We start from the raw sequence: 20,444 nt of genomic DNA on the forward strand, positions 1-20,444 counted from the left end.
ATTCACCCATTAAAGTATGAGAAAGTTGCATATGCCACTGAAAACAAATCTTTTAATAGAATGCTGGAAACTTCAGGTGCAACACAAGAATTTGCTAGTAATGTATTTTCTGCTCTTTCAAACCAGATGAACAGATGGATGTATCTGTCCCTGCAGAAGGAAGAGAGCTGGTGCAGAAACAGAGAGGAGATATGCTAGTGGAGATGGCCATCCCGTGTATCCCACCAGGACCGCTTGTCCTGCCACAGGCTTCAACTCCAGTGTCCCAGAGTGCCCCAACCTTATTTCCTGGATCTTTGCCTATACCATCACAACCAGGATTCTCTCATGTAAGGGTTCACATAGGTATCTTCTCTGAGGTTTTTGTATAGCTGTTGCAGCTGTGTGTTTGAGTCAGCCTCTGTGCTTCTGTGTTGAGCTTCCATACTAAACTGGTTCTCATGAGCTTCCCTGTTCCCACCAGTCACAGTTATATGTTGATCATACTGTATGACAGTTTATCCTGCAGAGAAAATGTGGAACAGCTGAAGAGGGCATAGTGAGTTACTGAATGTAGAATTAGTTGTCTTTTAATCTATGCTAGAAACCTGGTTTGTGCTTTCCGCCCCTCCTCCCCCCCCCCCCATCCTTTCTGTCTTTGAAAGGATGCTGCTTTCTGATGCTGAACTGGGAACTGGGTGTCCTGCATCTCAAACTGCATCATAGATTAGACTTTCATCAGGGTAGACCTTAGCATCATTTGCCATGGAGGAAGTGAAGCTGTTTTGTAATAAAGCATTTGTCTTCTCTTACAAGGCTAGAATTCATTTACTGTGTTTTTCAAATTGCATATTCTTATTATCTGTTGTTTTCTTTGTGCTTTTTGATCCTGGAAGCTATTACTGTTCAAAAGGATTTAGCAGGCAGTTGGTGGCTTTATCGCTTAATATTACAAATTTCATCAACTTAAGGCAGAGAATAAAGGTTGTACTAGACACTTCAGTAGTCGAAATAGGGCTTCTCCTTAGCTCAAAGCGACTTTCATGCTAATATAATAGATTCCTTGAGAGATTCTTTCCAGAACCCTTGATTGTTTGACTAAAAATAGCTACTAATTTGCCATATTTGACCTGTACTTCATGATTTGGTAGTGTGAGAGGTGTACCAAGGATTTTTGTCTGACTTTGTCAGAGAGGTACTGAGAAATAATGGGTGGGGATAATTTTTCTCAGCAAGAACAGGGCAATTCTGACTCATATAAATGCGGGGAAAAAAAGTTGTGGGGTTTTGTGGTGCTTCTTTTTTTAATCTGTAGTTTTGTGCTGAGCTTGCTCTGCTCCATAATCCAGTGTGATTTTCTAGGAATAACAAATAAAACAGTCCTACTCGGGATGCCCTGATGCTCCATGTCCCACTTTTTTCATTTTAGGATATATTTGTTCCAACTCAGAGCCCAGAGAAAGAGCACGAAGGAGAAGAAAAAGCTGCTACTTTAGCCCATTTATGCTTACCAGGAGATCTCTCTGGATCCACAGATGCTTTGTCAAAGATGTCTACAGGTGACTCTGTGTCAGAACCTTCTGAGTCCTGTAAGCTGATGCTTTCTGCAAGTGAATGTAGCCAGCCCACAACTACAGAGGTCAGTTCAGGCTCTCTGAACATGGGCCAAGATAGCGAAACCACACAAGTAGAGGTGATTTCTGAATGCAAGGCCTCAGACTTGAGACTCTCTTCTGTGGAGAATGACAACGTAAAACTGAGGCTGGATGCAGGTGATCAAACGTGCTCTGAAAACTGTGAAAAGGCAAAAAAGGAGGATTTACAGATTGCAGGAAAGCCTGTAATGCAGTTAGTTAGTGCAGATGTAGCAGGAGATGGGTCGTTAGCCCCTACAGCTCATCAGGAGATGGAGTGTACTTCTGGAAGTCAGGCTGCTGCAGGTCAGTCTGGTCTGCCAGAAGTTTTGTCATACACTCAGGGTAGAGAAGCACAGGCTGAGGATTATCCATTGGAAGAGACTTCTGAACCTGAGGCAGTTCCTGAGACACAATGTGAAGAACAAGCAGAAAAACTGCAAGCAAAAGGGAAGCAAATAAATGAAGATGGATCCCTTATTAATATAGCTCTTTCCCAGAGGTTTATTCTTGAAAGGGAAGTGCAGTGTCATGAAGATATGGAAGTGGAATTTGCTGATGATTCTTGTAAAAATAGTAAAAATTTGTCTGATCAGACCCAAGAACTGGAAAAGATTGGACCAGAAAGCTGGGGAAAAGAAACTTCGAAAGATTGTACTTCTGACACTGGAGAGGCAAAGAGCGTGGATAAACTGTCCTTTAAGGCTGCTTCGGAAAACATGCCGAAGCTTAATAGAGTTTTATCTAAGCCTTCTGTAGGGGAGTTACTGGAACAGCACAAAAATTTGTCTCCTGAGTTAAAGAGTGACATTCCATCGGAAGTGGTGTTGTGTTCCAAAAAACATCCAGGTTGTTCGGAATCAGGACAGATGATGATAATACAGAATCTGCCACCGCTTCAAGAGAGAGGGGTTGGCATGCTGGTGACTCAGCATGACAATCAGGTGCCAAAGAATATGGAGGATACTGTTATGAGAAGGAATCTGGAGCAAGAAGACCAGATGCAGCCACAGGAGAAGGCAGCTGCTAAATCCCCCAGTCCTTCCAGTGGTAAGTGAATTTAGGTTAGTAGTTCACAGATGTATATTTTGAGTAATGTCAAGGATGGCTGTCTACAATCCTCAGTGTTTTCAGGGAGCACTGATCTTGGATGCGTGTTGAACAGTGTCTCTTAAGAGCAGCACTACAAGTTACTGTGTTACGTGCATAACATGCCTTTACTTTTTTCCTGTTTGTCACACTACTGCAGGCAAGAATGATAAGGTAATTCTTGTGCCTAACACTCCCTTGCTGTTTTATGGCAGAAACACAGAGCAACTTTGAAAACTCAGAATGTTGTGACCTTGGCGATACTCAAGGATTTTTGTAACTTTTTTTTCCCCAGAAGAAACAACAACAGTGTCCTTGAAAGGGAAGGGGTGTGTGGTACTCTACTTTCCCTCTTGTAGGTGTCCTTACTTGTTTGGTTTGGTTTGGTTTTTTTTCATTCTCAGAGGAGAATTTTCTTTGAGGGGGGTGTATAGAGCAGCTTTGAGCTAGAAACTAATACAGCAAGTTTATCTTGAGATTATTTTAAAGTAGAATGGCTTTTCACTCACACGTAAGCTGTGGCTTGGCAGGTATTGTCATAATACATTGAAATCCCTTTAACATACTGTTATGTAGTTATATGAGAAATGTGAGATGCTGTACCTGAGTTTTGTGGAACTTTTGCCTTTCAGTTGGCTTAATTTTATAACAGAGTTCTGTACTCCTCAAAGGAGAAAGTAGTAGAAAACGAAGTTTTACTAGAGCTTTGTCTTGAATTGTACACGTTTTTGAGATCTAAGTAATCTTTCATTAAACCGCATGATCAGAGAGTGAGAGAGTTTTCCTCCTCTTACGATGATGACTTCCAGTCTCCTGAAGTTGGTGGTTATAAAAGTTGAGGGTCTGAAAACATTAGTTGTCAATAGGTGATGGTTGTCTTTACATCTCCTGAGCAGACCAGTATGTTAATAGAGGTTTATTGAACTCTTTTCACTGATTTGCTAGGTAGTTGATGCTCTGTAAATTACGTAAGTCCATCAGTTAGAGTACAATGGAAGATGAATAGAATTGTGCAGTGCTGTTAGAATGAAATGAGATGTCTAGCAGGGAAGATGTTTGTGAACAGTCTGATAGATTTAGATTGAGCAGTCTGTGATTTTGATTTGTGGAACCTATAAAGCTGTGGGCTAGATAGAATTTCTCTTTCCACTCAGAGGTCGTGGTATTGTTATATAGCCCTATAGTTTGTCCCGCAGAGCTTTGTTCGAGTGGTAATGTTTTCTAGTTTTTCCTTTTGAGAAATTAGTGTAAGATATACTGCTTAAAAAACACTTCATAACACTCAGCCTTCTTTTTTCCTTTATCTACTCAGTTGATAACTGATCTGCATAATTTTCTATTCTTTGTCAGTGAGGGACATCTCTTATTTTCTCTGCCAATTTATGTTTGGGTTTTTTTCGAGAGCTGTGCATTTCTTCAAAACTTCTTCAGAACTTCTCTCCTCAGTCTCGCAAGTCCAATACATTTTGTTACTGTTTTCTGAACTACTTGTTTAATTTTTCCAGTCACGAACTGATCCTTAACTGCTGCTTATGGCAGCTTTGGCTGTTTCTTCCTGAAACCCTTTCGAGCTCGTTTTTATGTGGTTCCCTCCCCTTTTCTTCAGTTCTTGTGACCTTGAACCGTGCTGACTTCTGGAATATGTGATCCTGTTTGGAAAGGTCAAAATGGCAGATTTCAAAAAGGAGCAAGATTAAGAGCTTTCTTCTTTATGTCTGAACAGAAATAGGTGGGATGACTTTGAAGCGCTAGATGGAGACTTGGATGAAGAGGGATTGAGTGTAATACTTACGTGTGTTTTTAATACCAAATTTGCTGACAAATTTGAGAAAGATAACCACTTAATAATGTGGAACTGGCTGGTGAGAAGAAACTCGAGATACTAAAAAATAGGATGAAGGTAGTATCTTGTGTTGTAAGATAAGAATGGCAGGTAAATATTGATAACCTGTAGAAGTTAGATTACAGCAAGGTGTGGAAAAGAGATTTGAATGCTTATGCAGGTCATCAGTTTTGGAGAGACTTCCAGCAAAAGATAATAGCAGTTTTCGAGCTGGACTTTGCTATAAGTGCCTATTGACCTATTTTAAAACAAAATAAAGCTCAAATTATTTTCAAGGAGGACGGATCCTTGTGGCCACAGCTTTTTAACATCGCTGACATCCGAGAACAACTTCTACAGTGGTTACTTTATTTTGAGCTAAGTATATGTTTAGTCATGTAAAAATTCCCATTTTTCAGGGGTTCTGATATCTTCTTTGTTTAGATTTAAAAACTCCACTTTCCCAATAACATAGTCATATGAGTTAATCTGTATTGTAAGCACTGCTTAATATACTAGCTATCATAGCAATTTCATTGATGTAAGTTTTACACCCATTCTTCTGAATGCGGTAGGACCAGAGAGATGTTTGGGAGCTTTTTTGGTTTTGCATTCTTTAACATCACATACTAGTGACTATCACTTTCTTTCAGAATGTTGTAGCGAACCGCTTCATTGTTAGGTGTGAAAGTAGAGTATTTCAGTTGGCCAGAAAAGCAATGATTTATTTTAATTTAGTGCATTCTCTGACAGTAGAGTCTTTGATGGCTTGGGGAACCAGTGCTAAGCAAGTAACATGCTGGAGGCAATTCAGTGGGTTGCTTTGTCGATCGAGACAGTAGTGTCATCAATTTCAGATTTAAGTTTTTAATTTGTGGTATTTGGATGTGTCTGAGCAACATCTTACCTGAAGTTTGGAGGCTGCCTCTTTAATGATATTTGGGTAAAGCTTTCAATATTGTTTATAGGTGGTACAATTGAATCATGCTGTATTTTTCAAATTAGAAGAAAAAAAGCTGCACTGACAGATTTTGAAGATCTGTATCTCCAGGTTTTGAGATACTCTGTGGACCAAGACGACTAGCTTCTTTGTTAGTGTTAGATTATTCTGTTGCCATTTAATGGGTGGGGTGGGGTGGTGTTAGGGTGTGGTTTTTTCCGTCTTTCCCATTCAGTGGCTTGCAGTAGGTCATTGTGCCTTTGTGTTAACTCTGAACTAAAGACTGAAAATCAAGGTCTCTGTGAATTGAGATCCTACAACAATCAGAAGAACAGTTACGCTGCATCAGTCTATCTTGGTATATGAGTTCCCCCAGTATTGACTAGCAGATGCATATGGATGAATATAAGGGCAAAAATGCAGGGGGGAGATACTTCTGAAGAAGTGTCTCTTTTGTCAAGAAAAGTACGGTTTAAGAAAATGCTGAGTCTGAAGTGATGTCTTTGTTTTTTGGTGTGTTGGATTGGTGTGTTTTTTCTCCCCCACTGTGGAATTTCCATGTGTGTTTTTTTTGAACTTCTGTAAACTTCTAGTCTTCAAAACATCCTGCAGTAGGAACTCTGACAGCTTAGGTTACATACTAGGTAAAAAACAACTCTATTTCACCAGGTATTGGTTTCATTTGATGTGCCCTAATTCTGAAAGCTTTAAAATCTGAGAACTTAAGTTTTGTGTAGAAACTTGCACATGGCAAGAATGAAGGAACTTGGTATTAGGATCAGAAAATCTGTTTCCCTTCTATTAGGGAAGTGAAAAGATGGCAGGAGCTCCAATGTTACTTAACATGAAGTAGCAAGTTACATTAAGTAACATGGATTACAAAGATTTAGATACAGTATTCTTGATTTCCTTTAACTGAAAGAAGAAAAAAAAGCTTGATTATATAGAAAATAATTCTTTGAGGGGATTTGATAAAAATACTGGTCAGGAAGTTCAAAGGTGTTCTGATCCCATGGCATTTTGTGATCTCAAGTTAACTTTTCCGTAAGCAAGTCCAGGGCATTTGCTATGCTGGGAATGCATGTGACTTAAGACAAATTGGCATAGTCAAGAGAACAGTACTGGTCTTTGAACTTAAGAACAGTATAGATTTTATTAAATAAGATAATATGTTTGGCAGTACACTGCTGAAATGATGGTAAAATAAAGATGAGTAGCTGCAGCTACATAACAAGGTGGAATGCTACTTTCCACTTCAGTGTGGCCTTTCGCAGCGTTCACGATCCGAAACTTCCTTTTTGAGAGCGCATGAACAAAATTGCATTTAACTTGAGGTAACATGCCCCTTGTTATATTGTGCTTGAAATGTTTTTTTCTTAGATAAATCTAAATGCAACTTAAACACATCACATTTGGCTGGATTTACTTTCAAAAGAGAACACTAAGCCACTGTTTGGAGAAAATTAACTTAGAAATTAATACTAGTGGTTGTTTTTTGCGCATTTGTATTACACTAAAAGGCTGATTGGTGTTAGGAGGGAGGTCAGGCTTTTGAGATGTTCTGCCTGCTGTCTTCAGACTCATGAAGCATGGTGGAAGAGTATGCAGAGTGATGTTTGTTCTCTTAACATCGCTCAGTCCTTGGCGCGTGAAGAGCTTTAGAGCATCCCTCTTCTCTTAAAGCAGGTTTGTTCTCGTAATAGCTATTTCCAGAAGGAGTCTAATCCCTTATCAACAGGTTATGAAGCATACATCAGTAAGCACAAACTTTAGGTGAGGACTAGAAGGATCTTGGCAAAGAGTCTAAGAAGCTGGAGTAGAAACTGGATGGTGAGGTTTGAGGGGTGTCTTTTTTGGTTTTGAAGTTGCCTTGAATAAGATATCAAGTGTTTAGTTACTCTACTAAAAATGCTCAAAGGCTAGAACATGATAGAATGTAAGGATATGGAAAAGAAATTTACTCATTGAAGTCTGTTTCTAGGACTCTGTGGAGTTTATAGAAGTTGTGGCTGTCCAAGAAATCTTTTTTGTAGATTGTACAGTTTTGTACAAACAAAACCCTATTCAGAAAGTTATCTTTTTACTGGTAATATAAAGAAGAAACAGATAAGCAGTGCAGTTAACATAGTTATGACAAAGTTTAAGCGTACCAGGTTAAATAAAAAGTTACTATTTTTATTAAAATAATTAAGAGTTGTGTTGTCAAGGTCTTAAATCTTTTTAATACTGCCTCAGGCTTGGCTGGAGTGATGACTCTTAATCTGGAAGACTTCTCGAAGTAAAGTTTTTTATTTTCTAATGGGGTCCTTTTGATATATCACAGCTAGATACAAATTACCAGTGGAGAAAAATGTATATAATTAAGCTTTTGCCCTGTCTGTTAAATAGTTGTGCTAGTGCGTTAAGAACAGAGCTAAGAAAGGGCTTTTTGAAAGAGAACGCAAAAGTTCTTAAATAGAAGGCATGGGGTTCTTTGGGGTGGTGTTTTGGGGAGTTTATTTTTTTCCCCCTCCCTTCTGTATGGACAGAAAACAGAGTGGCCATCCACTACTACTAGCTTTCTCTATAGATCTTTGTGTGGCTGAGAAGCCACGGTAGATGTGCCATATCCCTTGTAGAGGCAAGGGGTTAGAGAGAAGAACTAGAGCAGAGGGAGCGGCGCTTGAACTGATTGAGAGCTGCAGGCTGGCCATCCGTGTAGTAGTAGTGTGCAGGAAGCATCACATTATGCAGAAAAGGCGGTGGGACTTATCTTTCCTTCTAGAAGAGAAGGGGATGATACCTCTGCTTCACTTAGGTTCACACCACTTTGGGAGATTCCTTTGTCTCCTTCCATTATGAGGATGCAGCTCTTGTGCTATGCTGGTGGTTGCCATCTGCACTGTGCTAGAAACCTGCAACTCTCCCTGTGAAAGTGTTACCCGAGCAAATGGAATTTTTTATACCTTAGCATTGGCAAACTTGAGAGAGACAAAGTGGGCCAAAGAAAGGCCCAGTCTTTTGATTCTGAAAGATAAAAGGAAATGTTATAGGATGATGGTCTTAAGGACATAAGAAAAGTTTGTAGAGAGAATTAACCTTTTTCATTGTTATATCAGTTGATGCAGTTATGTGAAAGCAGTTAAGCTTTCAGGCATACGTGCTTTTTCCAGGTCTTGTGCGTGTGAGATCTTGTTTATTTTCTCTAATGGTATCCATTGGTTTAGTAACACGTTATCTCTTGTCAAAATGCAGGCTGATTTTGATCATTTGTTATTAGCCTGCCAAATGTGGATTTGTAGGCTAGAAAGGATTGTGGTACCTAAATGGATCAAAATTCAGTGGAGTTTCTAAAGACTTCAGTTTTTAAATAAAACACTTTTTAAATTGAGATCTGCTGTAGGTCATGATATGACAAGCATTCATAAACTGTTTGTGAGGAATGGTAGTTGACCTTTCCATATGTGGTGTACCCATGAAGTGTGAGTACCACTGCACTATGAAATACCTACCCACTGCAAAAATATACTCAAGTACTTATGTTGATCTCAAGGATGTTGCAATTGCTGAATCATATCTTTAAAACTTGTGACAGCAGGGCAGGTGATGGTTTTAAAACGGACAGTAGATAACTTTTCACTGCTCAGGGTTTTTTCTGTGAGGGATTATGTCTTTGTCATGTATTTATGGCTTCCTTTGCCACAAGGTAGTTGTGTAAATCATATGTCAGCATCTTGTGTAACTGAAGAATGATACACTGCATCTGGCTATAACTGAAAGTTGTATCTGAATATCTAGTGCTAGCTCTTGAATTTAAGTAACTTGAATTTGTGTTCTCGTGTCCTTAACTAACATTTTTCCAGTACTGTTTAGTTTTGGGTTTTGTTCTTTTTTTATACATGCTTCTTAAAATTCAGGAGTTATGTAAATTGTGACTTGCGTTATTTGAGTAATATCTTGAATGAAATCCAAAGAACAAGTACAGTTTTAGGGAAAAGGAAGGATAGTGGAAAGATGATGAAAGCCTATTTTGACCCCAGTGTGGGGAGGAAAGAGTTATTCTGTTAGTTTTGTTAAAAACTTCTATGCAATTTGGAAAGAATGCAGCCTGCAAATTACTGATACAGGATGTTGAAGGTTTGCAAATAAATGGCATGGGGTGAGGCAAAAGGAGGGACCGTTTTACTAGGTTTTTAACATATTTTATGTGTTAAATCCTGCAAGATCCGCACATGGTAAACCCATCCAGGTGTGTGAGGAAGATCAGTTAGAGCAGCTGTCCTGAAACCAGTAACTGTTTGGGGGGGTTTTGTACAGGACGGCACCAGGTTTATGCTTTTTGCCATTTCCACAGTGCAGTGAACCTATGCTTTTAGTATTTGAACCAAAGTAGTCCCCTGAAATTACCAACCCTGGCGCTCTCTGTCTTTTAGGAACCCCATTTCATTTTACTTTGCCAAAGGAGGGTGACGTCATTCAGCCCTTGACCAGCATAACACCACCTCTTATCAGCCAGCTTAAAATGGGACCCAGAAGACACAGCACACCAATTGGTGAGTTTCACCCAAATGGCTCTGTTCTGCGGTGAAAGCCTGTTTGGAAGCTTTTGATTCTTGATACAAGATCTAATGGGATAACTCAAACCTACCTCGACAAAAAACATTGCTGTTCTATGGAGAGGGCTCATCCCTTCTCCACACTTTCCTTGTTACATTCTCTCCTCAGTCTCTAGTGAAAGTGTTTGCTCCCTGGGTGTGGGCTGATACAGAACATACCTTCCTTGCACTCATTGTGTTCCCTCCAATGTCGTGAAAGAGCCTAGACTAAAAGAAGATTGTTGCCAGTATACATCATCTTTTAGTAGGACTTTCTCTGCTAGTTTCGCAAAACAGCACCCTTCGTTTGCTGGATGAGGGGAGGTGTGTATTTCTGCTTGGGTAATAGTAAAGTATTCTGTTGCAAGCTAAGGATGATACCCGTGCTACAGAACTTTCATGCTTGAGGACTCTAGATAGGAATTTCCACTATTGCTAATAATGCATGCAGTGAAGCATTTTCAAAACAGAACTGGGACCTGGACCTCAGCAGTTTGAATGACAGTAGCTACTTTTTGTTTTAATTTTTTTGTTTTCCTATATTCAGTGGATGATAGTTGCCCAGACAGCACGATAGCAACTAGTGATGTTACAGCAGAGGGCACAATGGGGACCAACAATGTCACCGTGGAAAGTGCAATGGTATCGGCAGATGTGTCAGAAGTGTGCGAGAAAGGAGATTCTTGCGTGGTTCCTGAGGCTGATGCAAAACTTTCTCTGCGAATGAACCTTGTTACCCCTGTGAACGATGGGAGCGAGGAGTCCCTGCCATTCAGCTTGGAAAGTAAGAGGATGAAACTGCAAAAACATACAGATCCTACTAGATCTCAGCCCTAACTCAAAACCGCTTTGTGGCATTCCCTGAGACAGTCGTTGAGTCTCTGTAATTTCTCTCATTTTTCTTTGTGGGCAGTGTCACTTAAATTGGTTTCACTGTTTCTGCAATGCTCTAAGCAAGGACGGAGTGAGAGGAGAGGCCTCTGTTGTGAGGAAAGGTATTTCCAGCAGACTAAAAATTGTAATGTATAGTGGCAACGTCGCAGGATAGGAAATGGAGTTTGGTGGTAATGGGAGGGAAAAGATTTTAAAAGTATAATCTAGACAAAAAAGTTTGACAACATTTTCATCGGAACAGTGAGACTCAGTCTAATAGTCTAAAACTTGCAGGAACTCAGGTCTGTGATGAGAATTTGAGCGGGAAGGCCTGGGCGCCCTTTGTCCAGCGTTACTCAACCTCTCTGCTGAGTGGGGGGGGCTGGGAAGGGGAAGGGGAGTCTGCTCAGGTGCCACCGAAATCATCCTTCCCTTCATTCTTGTTTCAGAGCCTACAGCTAGTGACAAGAAAGATGGATCCTCTGCTGCTGCCAGGTAACTGGGCTTGTTGCTGTGCAGAGTTAATGCAGTGTTCTGGGTAGATCCTTTTTCCACTTTTGACCAGCAACAGGGGAAAAAAAAAATTACAATGAGTCAGGGAAGCAGGGAATGCTTTTAGCAATAGCCATGACATTAACACTTTAGCTCTTGCAGCAGGTTTTAAGTACATAGGCAAGGTGGGTGCCTCACCTGCTGTTTCACTACAGGCCCTGTGCTTCCTACTAATGTCAGCATTTTGCCTTCATCTGATTGTAGTCAAAGCAGAAATTCATGTCTTGTGCCATTCAGAATGCAAGTCTGCCCTATCCACCTCTTAAATATCAAATACATGTTTTTCTACCTTCTTTCCTTATTGTGCAATTTTCTGTACAGAATGTCTGAGGAGTTCTGAAAGAGAATTCTCTTTTAGATATGAAACTGATAGATAACGAGGTCACTGATATATTGAAATGACAGTTTAACATGTTGACTAAAACATAAGTTGCGCCCTTGGTCTTTTGATTTGTATGTAATTATCTTATCTTACATTTAATGCCTAGCGTTGCTTGATTTTAGCTTTTGGGGAGTATGGTTTGTAACTATTAATAAGAATCTGAGTTAGAAGATAGTGACCTGTAGTCATCCGAGTGAAGTATAATGGTTTGAAGCAGTGAGAAAACTTTGAAATAAAGCCAGTATCTCTTGTCACAGGATTGCAAGCTGGATGTTGATTACGCCTCAGTGCTGTGGATGAGTGGCAGTTATTCCTCACTGGTTGAGGATGGGTTGCCTTTGTAGGTATAGGTTGAACTTGATCTCTCAGGGTCTGCTTTATGACTGTCATTCCCAATATTTTTGCAGTGTTATGAAAATCCTGAGAAGTAAGCCGTAAATGATCTGTGTCCCCTGGTGGGTACCAGAGGTAGTAGATGGTGAAACTCCTGATGGCGCTGCAGTTTTCCACACTACATTTTCTGGAATTGTTACATTGCTCTTGGCTGTTAGGGTGTCTGCAGAAATGACAGAAATGCTTAGGCAATTGCAGCTCGTTTCTTGAGACTGACCATCTCACTCGTTCTGTGGCTGTATAGGTCAACAAGCTCAATACCAGTTGTTGCTTTCCCAAGGGGCTAGAGAACTCTTGTTTTGCTGTATAAGGGATTTTCTCACTCCCTGATGATTTTTTTTGTTTGTTTGTTTGTTTTAAATCTGCACTGCTAGCTCCCAGAAAGCATCATCTGTGTTTAGTCGTGTCTGTGAAGTTCGTCGAGAGGATGAGGCCAGAGGTCATGGTCTTTCCACTTCTCCGTTTAGGTAACTCCTCACAGTCTTTGCCTGCCAGTCCTGGTTGGATTTATATGCACGTGTGCATTTTCTACATCAAAGAAATTGCACTAAGTCATTGTCTTTGGGTGACTTAGAAGGTTGGGGACAAAGTGGTAAGTATAAGAAGTACTGTATGTTTGTATCTCATATGGTAATCAGACTTACCTTTTTGACTGAGCAGTGATGTGATTCCAGCTAGCTAATATGCTTTGGTAAAATGCTTTAGAGAACTGAGATCATACTTTCAGCTGTTTAAATACCTTTTCTTTCTTCTGTTCCAAGGTCTTCTGACCTATTATGTTTGTTATTCTTTCTGCTATTGTCTCCCTTCCAAGTCCACCAATTTTTGATGTCTCTGGTTGCTTTGAAAAGGACTGTACTGCTGCATATCTTCTGGTGATAAGGGTGCTGGCTGGAGGACCAGGTGCAGAAATCTGCTTCTTCAGTGTTTTCCATTCTGTCTTTTGATGCGGCAGTGAGGTCTTGGTCTACGGAGGAAAAGTAACCTATATTTCAAGAGCATTGAACAGTTATACTAAAGACCATAATGCATAGGGAGTTCCAGTGCTGGGCGATGTACAGACAGAATGGAAGACAGTCACTCCTCAAAGTCCTCAAGTACACGAGGGAAGCCAAATGTATACTTCTAGTAAGGCTCAGTATACAGTCCCATATAGTACCTGGTAACGCTTCTGACGGGGCAGGCAAATTCTACTGAAAACATTAGACAGCATTTATGTTTATGCTCCTGCCTCTCCTCGCTAGGTGTGATTACCAGTTTCAAGCCAATGAAGTGCTGAAGCCGCCTGTAGCAACTTCAGGATGGCATGACTTCCAGAAGTATGTTGCATAGTTGGTGCCTGACGTGTGGAGCATAGAGTGCTTTATTAGTGTTTGAAAAAGCACCTAGTTCTCTACAGGTGTCAGTCATTCTTCTTGCTACCATGTGAATCACTTGAGAGATGTTGAAAGGTTATTTTATAATTTGAAACTCACTGAGTTCTGGCAGTCTTTCAGCTGCTTCTTAAGCTTGCACGGGGTTTTCTTGTGGGGGTTTTTTTTGGTTTGTGGGGTTTTTTGTTGTTTGTTTGGGTTTTTTTTACAGTGCTTTCACATGAGTGGCAGCATATTGACTGTCTTGCTTTTTTAATCAATAATTTTGATCTATATATAACTGGTTTGTAGGGGGAATCTGTTTGGTTTTCCTGGCACACAAGAAGATGCTGAATTACATAAAAATCCGAGTGGCTTGCAGTATGAGCAACACAATGCAGATGACAGTGTTGGACAGGTCCTAATTCCTCAGAGGATGCAGCAGGATTGCCATCAACAACCTTCTGGTGCAGAGGATGGGGAGTCTGTGGAGACTGGTGGTGTAAGCACTCACACAGAAGAAGGGAGGAGAACGCAGAAGAAACCAAGTAGGGCTGTTAAAAGAGATGAAAGCCGAGAGAGTTGCACCAACACCAGGAATAAAGGGACTCAAACTGCAACAGACTGTCTTTTTACCCCGACAACTGTTACAACAGCGACACAAACATCAGAAGAAATCTGTGGGCAGGTGGAAGTGGGAACCAGTATGTTTGGGCAAAGACCTGGGCGACAAGATGCGACTGTCCAAACTGAAGAGAGTGGGGAAAAGCTTGCGAATGCCTCTGGAGAGGATGTGGACTCTCTGCACAGTCAGGTGGGATGAAGGCTGCCTGTATTTAATTTTACTGCTTTAGAACATTAAAGTATTCCTTCAGCCAGTAAATTCGCTAACAGTAGGTTCTCTGTTGAAAAAAAGCCAAAAGACCACTTCAAAAATGTTAATGTTGCAAGCTTTCCTGTATCAGCTCTACACAACTGCTAAGGTAGCAATACTTAGTGGGCAGCATGAGTTTGGGAAGTAAATGTCTCCGTATTTATTTTCTGGAAAAATATGACAAGTTTTGGTTGGTTGGTTTAGTTTGTAGGTTGTTTTTTTTAATGTGTGTGTGTGTCCAGATGTAGTTAACACTGTAAAAAAATTTTCACTTTTTGTTGGATGGAGGTGGGAGTTGTATGACATTTTGAATGCGGGGTTTGATGTCTTCTATTTTGCACCAACCAACTGCTGACAGCTTGTTCTGCTACTCCATCCAATGTCAATGGTTAAACACATGAGGGGAGAGCTCCTCCAGAGAAACATTCTAACGAGATGAGAAACTTTAAATTAGTATTTCAGAAAATATTACAAACTCAAGAAAAATCACTGCTTTGCAGTTACAGCTTGTATATGTCATTGTGAAGACAAAGACTAGAAACAATTATTTTTTTCTAAACTTGAGTTAAGAATGGTGTGTCCCCTAGGAAGCAGGAGATTAACAGGGCCATAAATACGCAGTGCAACATTGATGTGGTATGTCTGAGAGTCCACTGAATGAAAAAGTATCAGAAGCCATGCTAAGCAAGTTTGCTGTTTCCTCCTTGAACTGCTATGATTTCCCTTCACCCATCAGCAAATTGTGTTCAGTTCTCCCTTGTTTAGGGTCTCTTGTGTTGTTGTATCTAATTTGTGACAAGATGCTGAAAGGCTCCCTGCCCCAGTACTTGAACGTGGTATGAAGAAACTGTACTGCAGAGATAGCTGTATCTAGGAATTACTTGCTTTTCATTGTGGTCTGTTTTGGTTTTAATTTGTCCTGTTTATTACAGGGAGAGGAGGAGTTTAACCTTCTTCACCCACCCAAAGGCCGAGTTCAGCGTCGCCACATGCGAACTATTCGAGAAGTGCGCACTGTTGTTACGCGTGTTACAACAGATGTTTACTACATAAACGGTGCAGAGGTGGAACGAAAGGTGGTTGAGGCAAGTTCCTCTTTTCAGGGCTAGATGTAATGATATGTTGGCTGAAAAGTGTGGTGGCTGCAGAAAAACGAGTTGAGTGAACAAGTCAGTGTCTGTGATTACAAACTTTTCTTTGTGAGCGAACATGCAGACCATTTAGTGCATGGTGAAAGCTGTGTATTTGTTGGTGGTATATTTCTCGCCTGTTACAGCGTTCTGAAGACACCCTGACATTTTTTTTCTTCCCAAAGAACTGAACAAAAGACTTCACTATGTGCATCTAATAGTTTTTAAATTCTTGGGGTTTTGTCAGAATAGAGAGATTTCAGAATGGGCAGAAATTCTGTTAGTAGTCAAAAATCACTTCTGCCTGTAAAATTGAACTAAGTAAGGTAGTTAAGCCTGTTTTGCAGCTCAGTGTCATTTTTAAACATACTCTTTTGAGTCCTGCAGACCAGATTCTCTAAGAGGTCTACAAAAAGCAACTTAAACAAGCCTATTGTTAGTACACTTGTGCTGGTGTATGTCCATTCATTAATTGGAAAATCTTTAGAGCATCTCAGAAGATAGCTGACAAATGCTGATTTGATGTGCACAGTAACTATATCAGCCTGCTAGCAATAAAATGTTACTGCTGTTCTGCTATAAAGGTAAATAACATGAGAGTCTTGTGCTGTGTTGTTGCAATGAGTAGTGACGCAAAAGGATAAATTAGTTCAGTGCAAAGCTTATACTTTCACACCTGATGCTACACATGAAATTGCTTATTGTAACATTAAAATAGTGAATTAAGTTTCCTGAAATGTGCTTACATAGGTTGTGTAATCACAATCATATAACCATTTCCAATTTATCTATCAACATTTGATGTCACTATTTTGTAGATACCTATTTTTATATGCATAAAACTTTAATGGCTCCAAATGACCAGCTGTCTGAAACTGATCTTGGATTATTAGTAACCGAAGGCTGCTAGTGTGTCATTTATTTGTTGCACTCCTTTACTCTCAAAGGCTGGGAATTATTCAAAGGCAGACTAATTTGATACCAGCCAAACTCTGTCCTGTTGACTGATTATTAGTGTGACTTCTTTATACAGAGCAGCTACAGGCATATAGTGAGAGACACACTGTCTACCGTTGATCTGTCCAAACTCAAATCTGCATGGCTATCTTCAGTTTCATGAATGTGGTCTCAACTTGTCTGCACTTTCGCCTGGTGATTGTAGAGCTTCCATCTAGCAAGTGTGTTACATATGACGAACCTCTTTTTCCCCTCCGCCCCCCTCCCCTTAAGGAAACTGAGGAGCCTGTAGTGGAGTGCCAGGAGTGTGAGACTGATGCATCCTCCTCTAGGACTGCAGTGGGATCATCACTGACCTCAGGGGACCTGGGTGATGTCAGCTCCTTCTCATCTAAGGCCTCAAGCCTCCACCGTACATCCAGTGGAGCAAGCAGTGGTCACTCTGCCACACACAGCAGCAGCAGCTCAGGGCGAGGAACTGGAGCTGTCAAAGGGAAAGTGTGTGGGACAGAAACTGGAGAGTTTGCTTTACCCATTGGCAGAGGCATCTTAGGAAAATTAAGGTACGTGCAGAGCCTTGGGAAAGGAAGAACAGATATTTTGCAGAAGTGAACAGCTGGCTTGGGTGGAGTGTGAAGCAGGGTAGACCCTAAACCAAGAATTTTCTGGGAAGGATCTGGCTTGATGAACAGAAATAAGGAGATAGTCTTTGCTTTCACATTTGTTCTTCCTGAAGGAGTAGTCTGTTTCCTTGTGAGGCATTGCCTTGCCTAAGCTCTTGCCAGTTCAGCAGCAATGAGGCAAACTTCTTGACCAGTTGTGAGATTACAGAGAAAATGGGGGTATCCTAATGAACTGGCTTCTCTTTTCAGAACAGTTAACTCATAAATTCTCTAGCCCTAGGAAAGGAGCTGGTCAGCCAGCATCTCCGCTCAGAGTTAGCCAGACAGGAGCACTGCCTTGTGAGGAAGAGGACGAATCTATGCCTAGCACTCGTCAGGGTGGCAGAGCACCTGTGTCACCTCGTGGGCGAGGAAGAAGAGGCCGCCCACCATCTCGAACAACAGGAACAAGGTACCCTGGAAAAAGGAGACTGTAACTTTAATTTATTGCCGAGGAAGAGAATGGGGAGCTGCTGTCACAATAAGTGACAGAGGAAAAGGAGTACTGAATGCTTCAGGAGCTAGTTTTTGGTGATAGCATGTAGCAGCTGCAAGCATCTTGTGCAAGTATTCTTTGTTTAGTAACTGTTTTTCCTGATACTTCCGGGAGTGATTTTTCTCCCCCCATTTTTTTTTTTTTTCCTCCTTCTGGGACTGCTTTTCTCTGTTTTACAGAGATTTAGCCGGACTGCCAGGTGTGGAGGATCTCTCAGCTACAGCATCACCTGAGGAGAAATCATTTACTCGTTCAGTTCGCCTGCTAGATGGAGGGGAGAAATCTGACACTTCTGGCTATGGTGCCTTACGTCGAAGTGACTCTCCAGAAATCCCATTACAAGTGGTGACTGGTCCTTTGGACTGTGCAGACTCATCCTCTGGGAGCAGCTTTGTGGGCCTCAGGGTTGTAGCGAAGTGGTCCTCAAATGGGTATTTCTATTCTGGGATGATTACCCAAGATGTTGGGGCAGGAAAGTACAAGCTGCTGTTTGACGATGGATATGAATGTGATGTGCTAGGAAAAGATATTTTACTCTGTGATCCTATCCCCTTGGAGACTGAGGTGACCGCACTCTCAGAGGATGAGTACTTTAGTGCAGGTAAGAACAGTGCTTGAGCTCCATCCTCAGGTTTTCTGAGTTGCTGAATGCAATGGGAAATGGTTGGTTGTCCAGGAGGATGAGAAGCCTGGGTATAGTTGGTTAACGGGTATTATTTGCTGCCTTGTCAGGTGTGGTGAAGGGACACCGGAAGGAGTCTGGAGAGCTATACTATTGCATTGAAAAGGAAGGGCAGAGGAAGTGGTACAAACGAATGGCTGTTATCCTGTCTCTGGAACAAGGAAATAAGCTCCGGGAGCAGTTTGGGCTAGGTCCTTACGAACCTGTCACCCCCCTGACCAAAGCAGCTGACATCAGTCTTGGTAAGGGGAGGTGCTGTTGAGCTGCCGGCTATGCTGTTCTGCATCTTGTGCCTTTTGAGATGCTTCTAGTTCCTAATCTGAATTACCAATGTTTAAATCTTGCTGGGTATTCAACAATGACTTTGGTACTTCATAATGGGATCTTTGAGATCCTTTTATTATTTTGTGTCTTGCTCAGAGAGTTAGTGGTATTGACTGGCTTGTGGAGAGTGGCCTGCTTCTAGGACAGTGATGCTTGCTGTACTCATTGACACTTGGTGGATGGCTGCTATGGTAAACTCTTCAGCAGTACTGGAAGGAAAAGAGACAGGCAGGATACAGGGCTTAAGCAGAAAGATACACAAGCAAGTTATCTTTTTTTTTTTCCTTGCTCTTTTCTGTCAGAGGGTGGTAGGGTGTAACTTCTAGGTACTATTGAATTTAGCCATCTCTGTATAGATAGGTAGGGTGAAAGCTTGTGGAGTTAGGTGACAGCCAGTGACTAATCTCTGCATGCTATATTACAGATAATCTTGTGGAGGGGAAGCGGAAGCGACGTAGTAATCTTGGTTCTCCCAGCACTTCCAGCAGCAGCACAACTCCCACTCGTAAAGGGCAGGACAGTCCACGCATCCCACCAGGTACACTATCTGGCAAAAGGAAACTCGTGGCTTCTGAAGATGAGAGATCCCCAGCTAAACGTGGCCGCAAGTCAGCAATGATAAAGCCTGGTGAGAACCTTATTTTCTGCTCTTAAACTTGCATTCAGCTGTTTTTTTCCTCCCTGGTATTTCTGTAATTGATCATTCCGCTTCCCACAAGTGAAAAGTGGATGAGATTGCTTGTTTGCCCTGCAGGATTTGAGACGGATTCTCCCTGGATGCATTCAGCAGCCAGAGGTATTTTTAGCACAGTCTGAGTACTTACCTGCCATCTTTTCAGTTCTGTCTTTTAGAAATGTTCTGACCTTAATGTTGTGGTTTGCCTCTCTCCTTTCTTACCTGTTTAGTCAGTCCTGAAATGCCTAGCTGTTAAAGGGACCCTTCACAGCAGTAAGTGTTGTTTCAGGATGTTGATAGACTGGTGAACATTGTCCCATTAATCATTCAGGTTTTGATTTGAAGATTCTTTGCAACCAGAAGGGTGGAAGATCCCTACCTATCCTAGTGTAATCCTATCCCAATCTTGCCTCTCTCTGTCTACTCCAGTAAAGTAACAGAAGCTGAACATATCCCAAATCTTACCCAGGTCTTTGTGCTGAACCTGACTTTTGAGACTCATGGTGCTTCTGTCTCTCTGCAGGGGCTGTGAGAGCCGGAGAATTTGTAAGCACCTGTGAAGGTGTAGATGCTGTAGATCCCCCAGTACTGGAGGACCATCATGGACCCTTGCCCCACAATAAGACCCTTTTTTTGGGCTATGCCTTTCTCCTCACCATGGCAACACCCAGTGACAAATTGGTCAATCACCAGAAGCCATCAGATGGTCCCACGGGGAGCAGCGAGGAGGAAGAAGGTGAGGCAAATCTTACCCATTCCATTTCCAAGTGGCATGCTGTGGCTTCAGGAAAAACGCTAGATGCTGTCTGATCAGGTATTTGTGTGAGTGCTTCTTTTACTCTTTTGCTCTTTAGTCCTTTGCAGAAAGGACCTAAGACTCAGTCTTTGTTTTAGAGAATTTACAGCCTGAATGTGGCAGACCTCAATGATGATCATAGGGCTGTTCAGCAAGTTAAGAAAGGTCTGAAAATTAGTGAGATCAGCAGTCTTAAAATAGTATAATATGACAAGGAAGGTTTTCAGAAATAAGGGATAGTGCTGGGAAACATAGGA

The 20,444-nt window shown here is 41.3% G+C and overlaps 1 protein-coding gene across 1 annotated transcript in view; it reads left to right on the plus strand.

Annotated features, from left to right (window-relative positions):
- Positions 1–20,444, plus strand: part of TP53BP1 (tumor protein p53 binding protein 1) — a gene marked incomplete at its 5' end in the record, with an annotated part of 29,971 nt that overhangs the window by 4,683 nt on the left and 4,844 nt on the right. Inside the window, 13 exons of the mRNA XM_009706221.1 lie at positions 127–329; positions 1,409–2,663; positions 9,877–9,996; positions 11,361–11,406; positions 12,613–12,705; positions 13,903–14,404; positions 15,397–15,549; positions 16,825–17,114; positions 17,449–17,625; positions 17,889–18,310; positions 18,442–18,633; positions 19,140–19,343; positions 19,915–20,127. Coding sequence (XP_009704523.1) covers positions 127–329; positions 1,409–2,663; positions 9,877–9,996; positions 11,361–11,406; positions 12,613–12,705; positions 13,903–14,404; positions 15,397–15,549; positions 16,825–17,114; positions 17,449–17,625; positions 17,889–18,310; positions 18,442–18,633; positions 19,140–19,343; positions 19,915–20,127 — 3,870 coding nt within the window. The remainder of the gene's footprint in view (positions 1–126; positions 330–1,408; positions 2,664–9,876; positions 9,997–11,360; positions 11,407–12,612; positions 12,706–13,902; positions 14,405–15,396; positions 15,550–16,824; positions 17,115–17,448; positions 17,626–17,888; positions 18,311–18,441; positions 18,634–19,139; positions 19,344–19,914; positions 20,128–20,444) is intronic.

Source organism: Cariama cristata, unplaced genomic scaffold, assembly GCF_000690535.1.
Source record: "Cariama cristata isolate BGI_N322 unplaced genomic scaffold, ASM69053v1 scaffold13650, whole genome shotgun sequence".
Classification (NCBI taxonomy): Eukaryota; Metazoa; Chordata; class Aves; order Cariamiformes; family Cariamidae; genus Cariama; species Cariama cristata.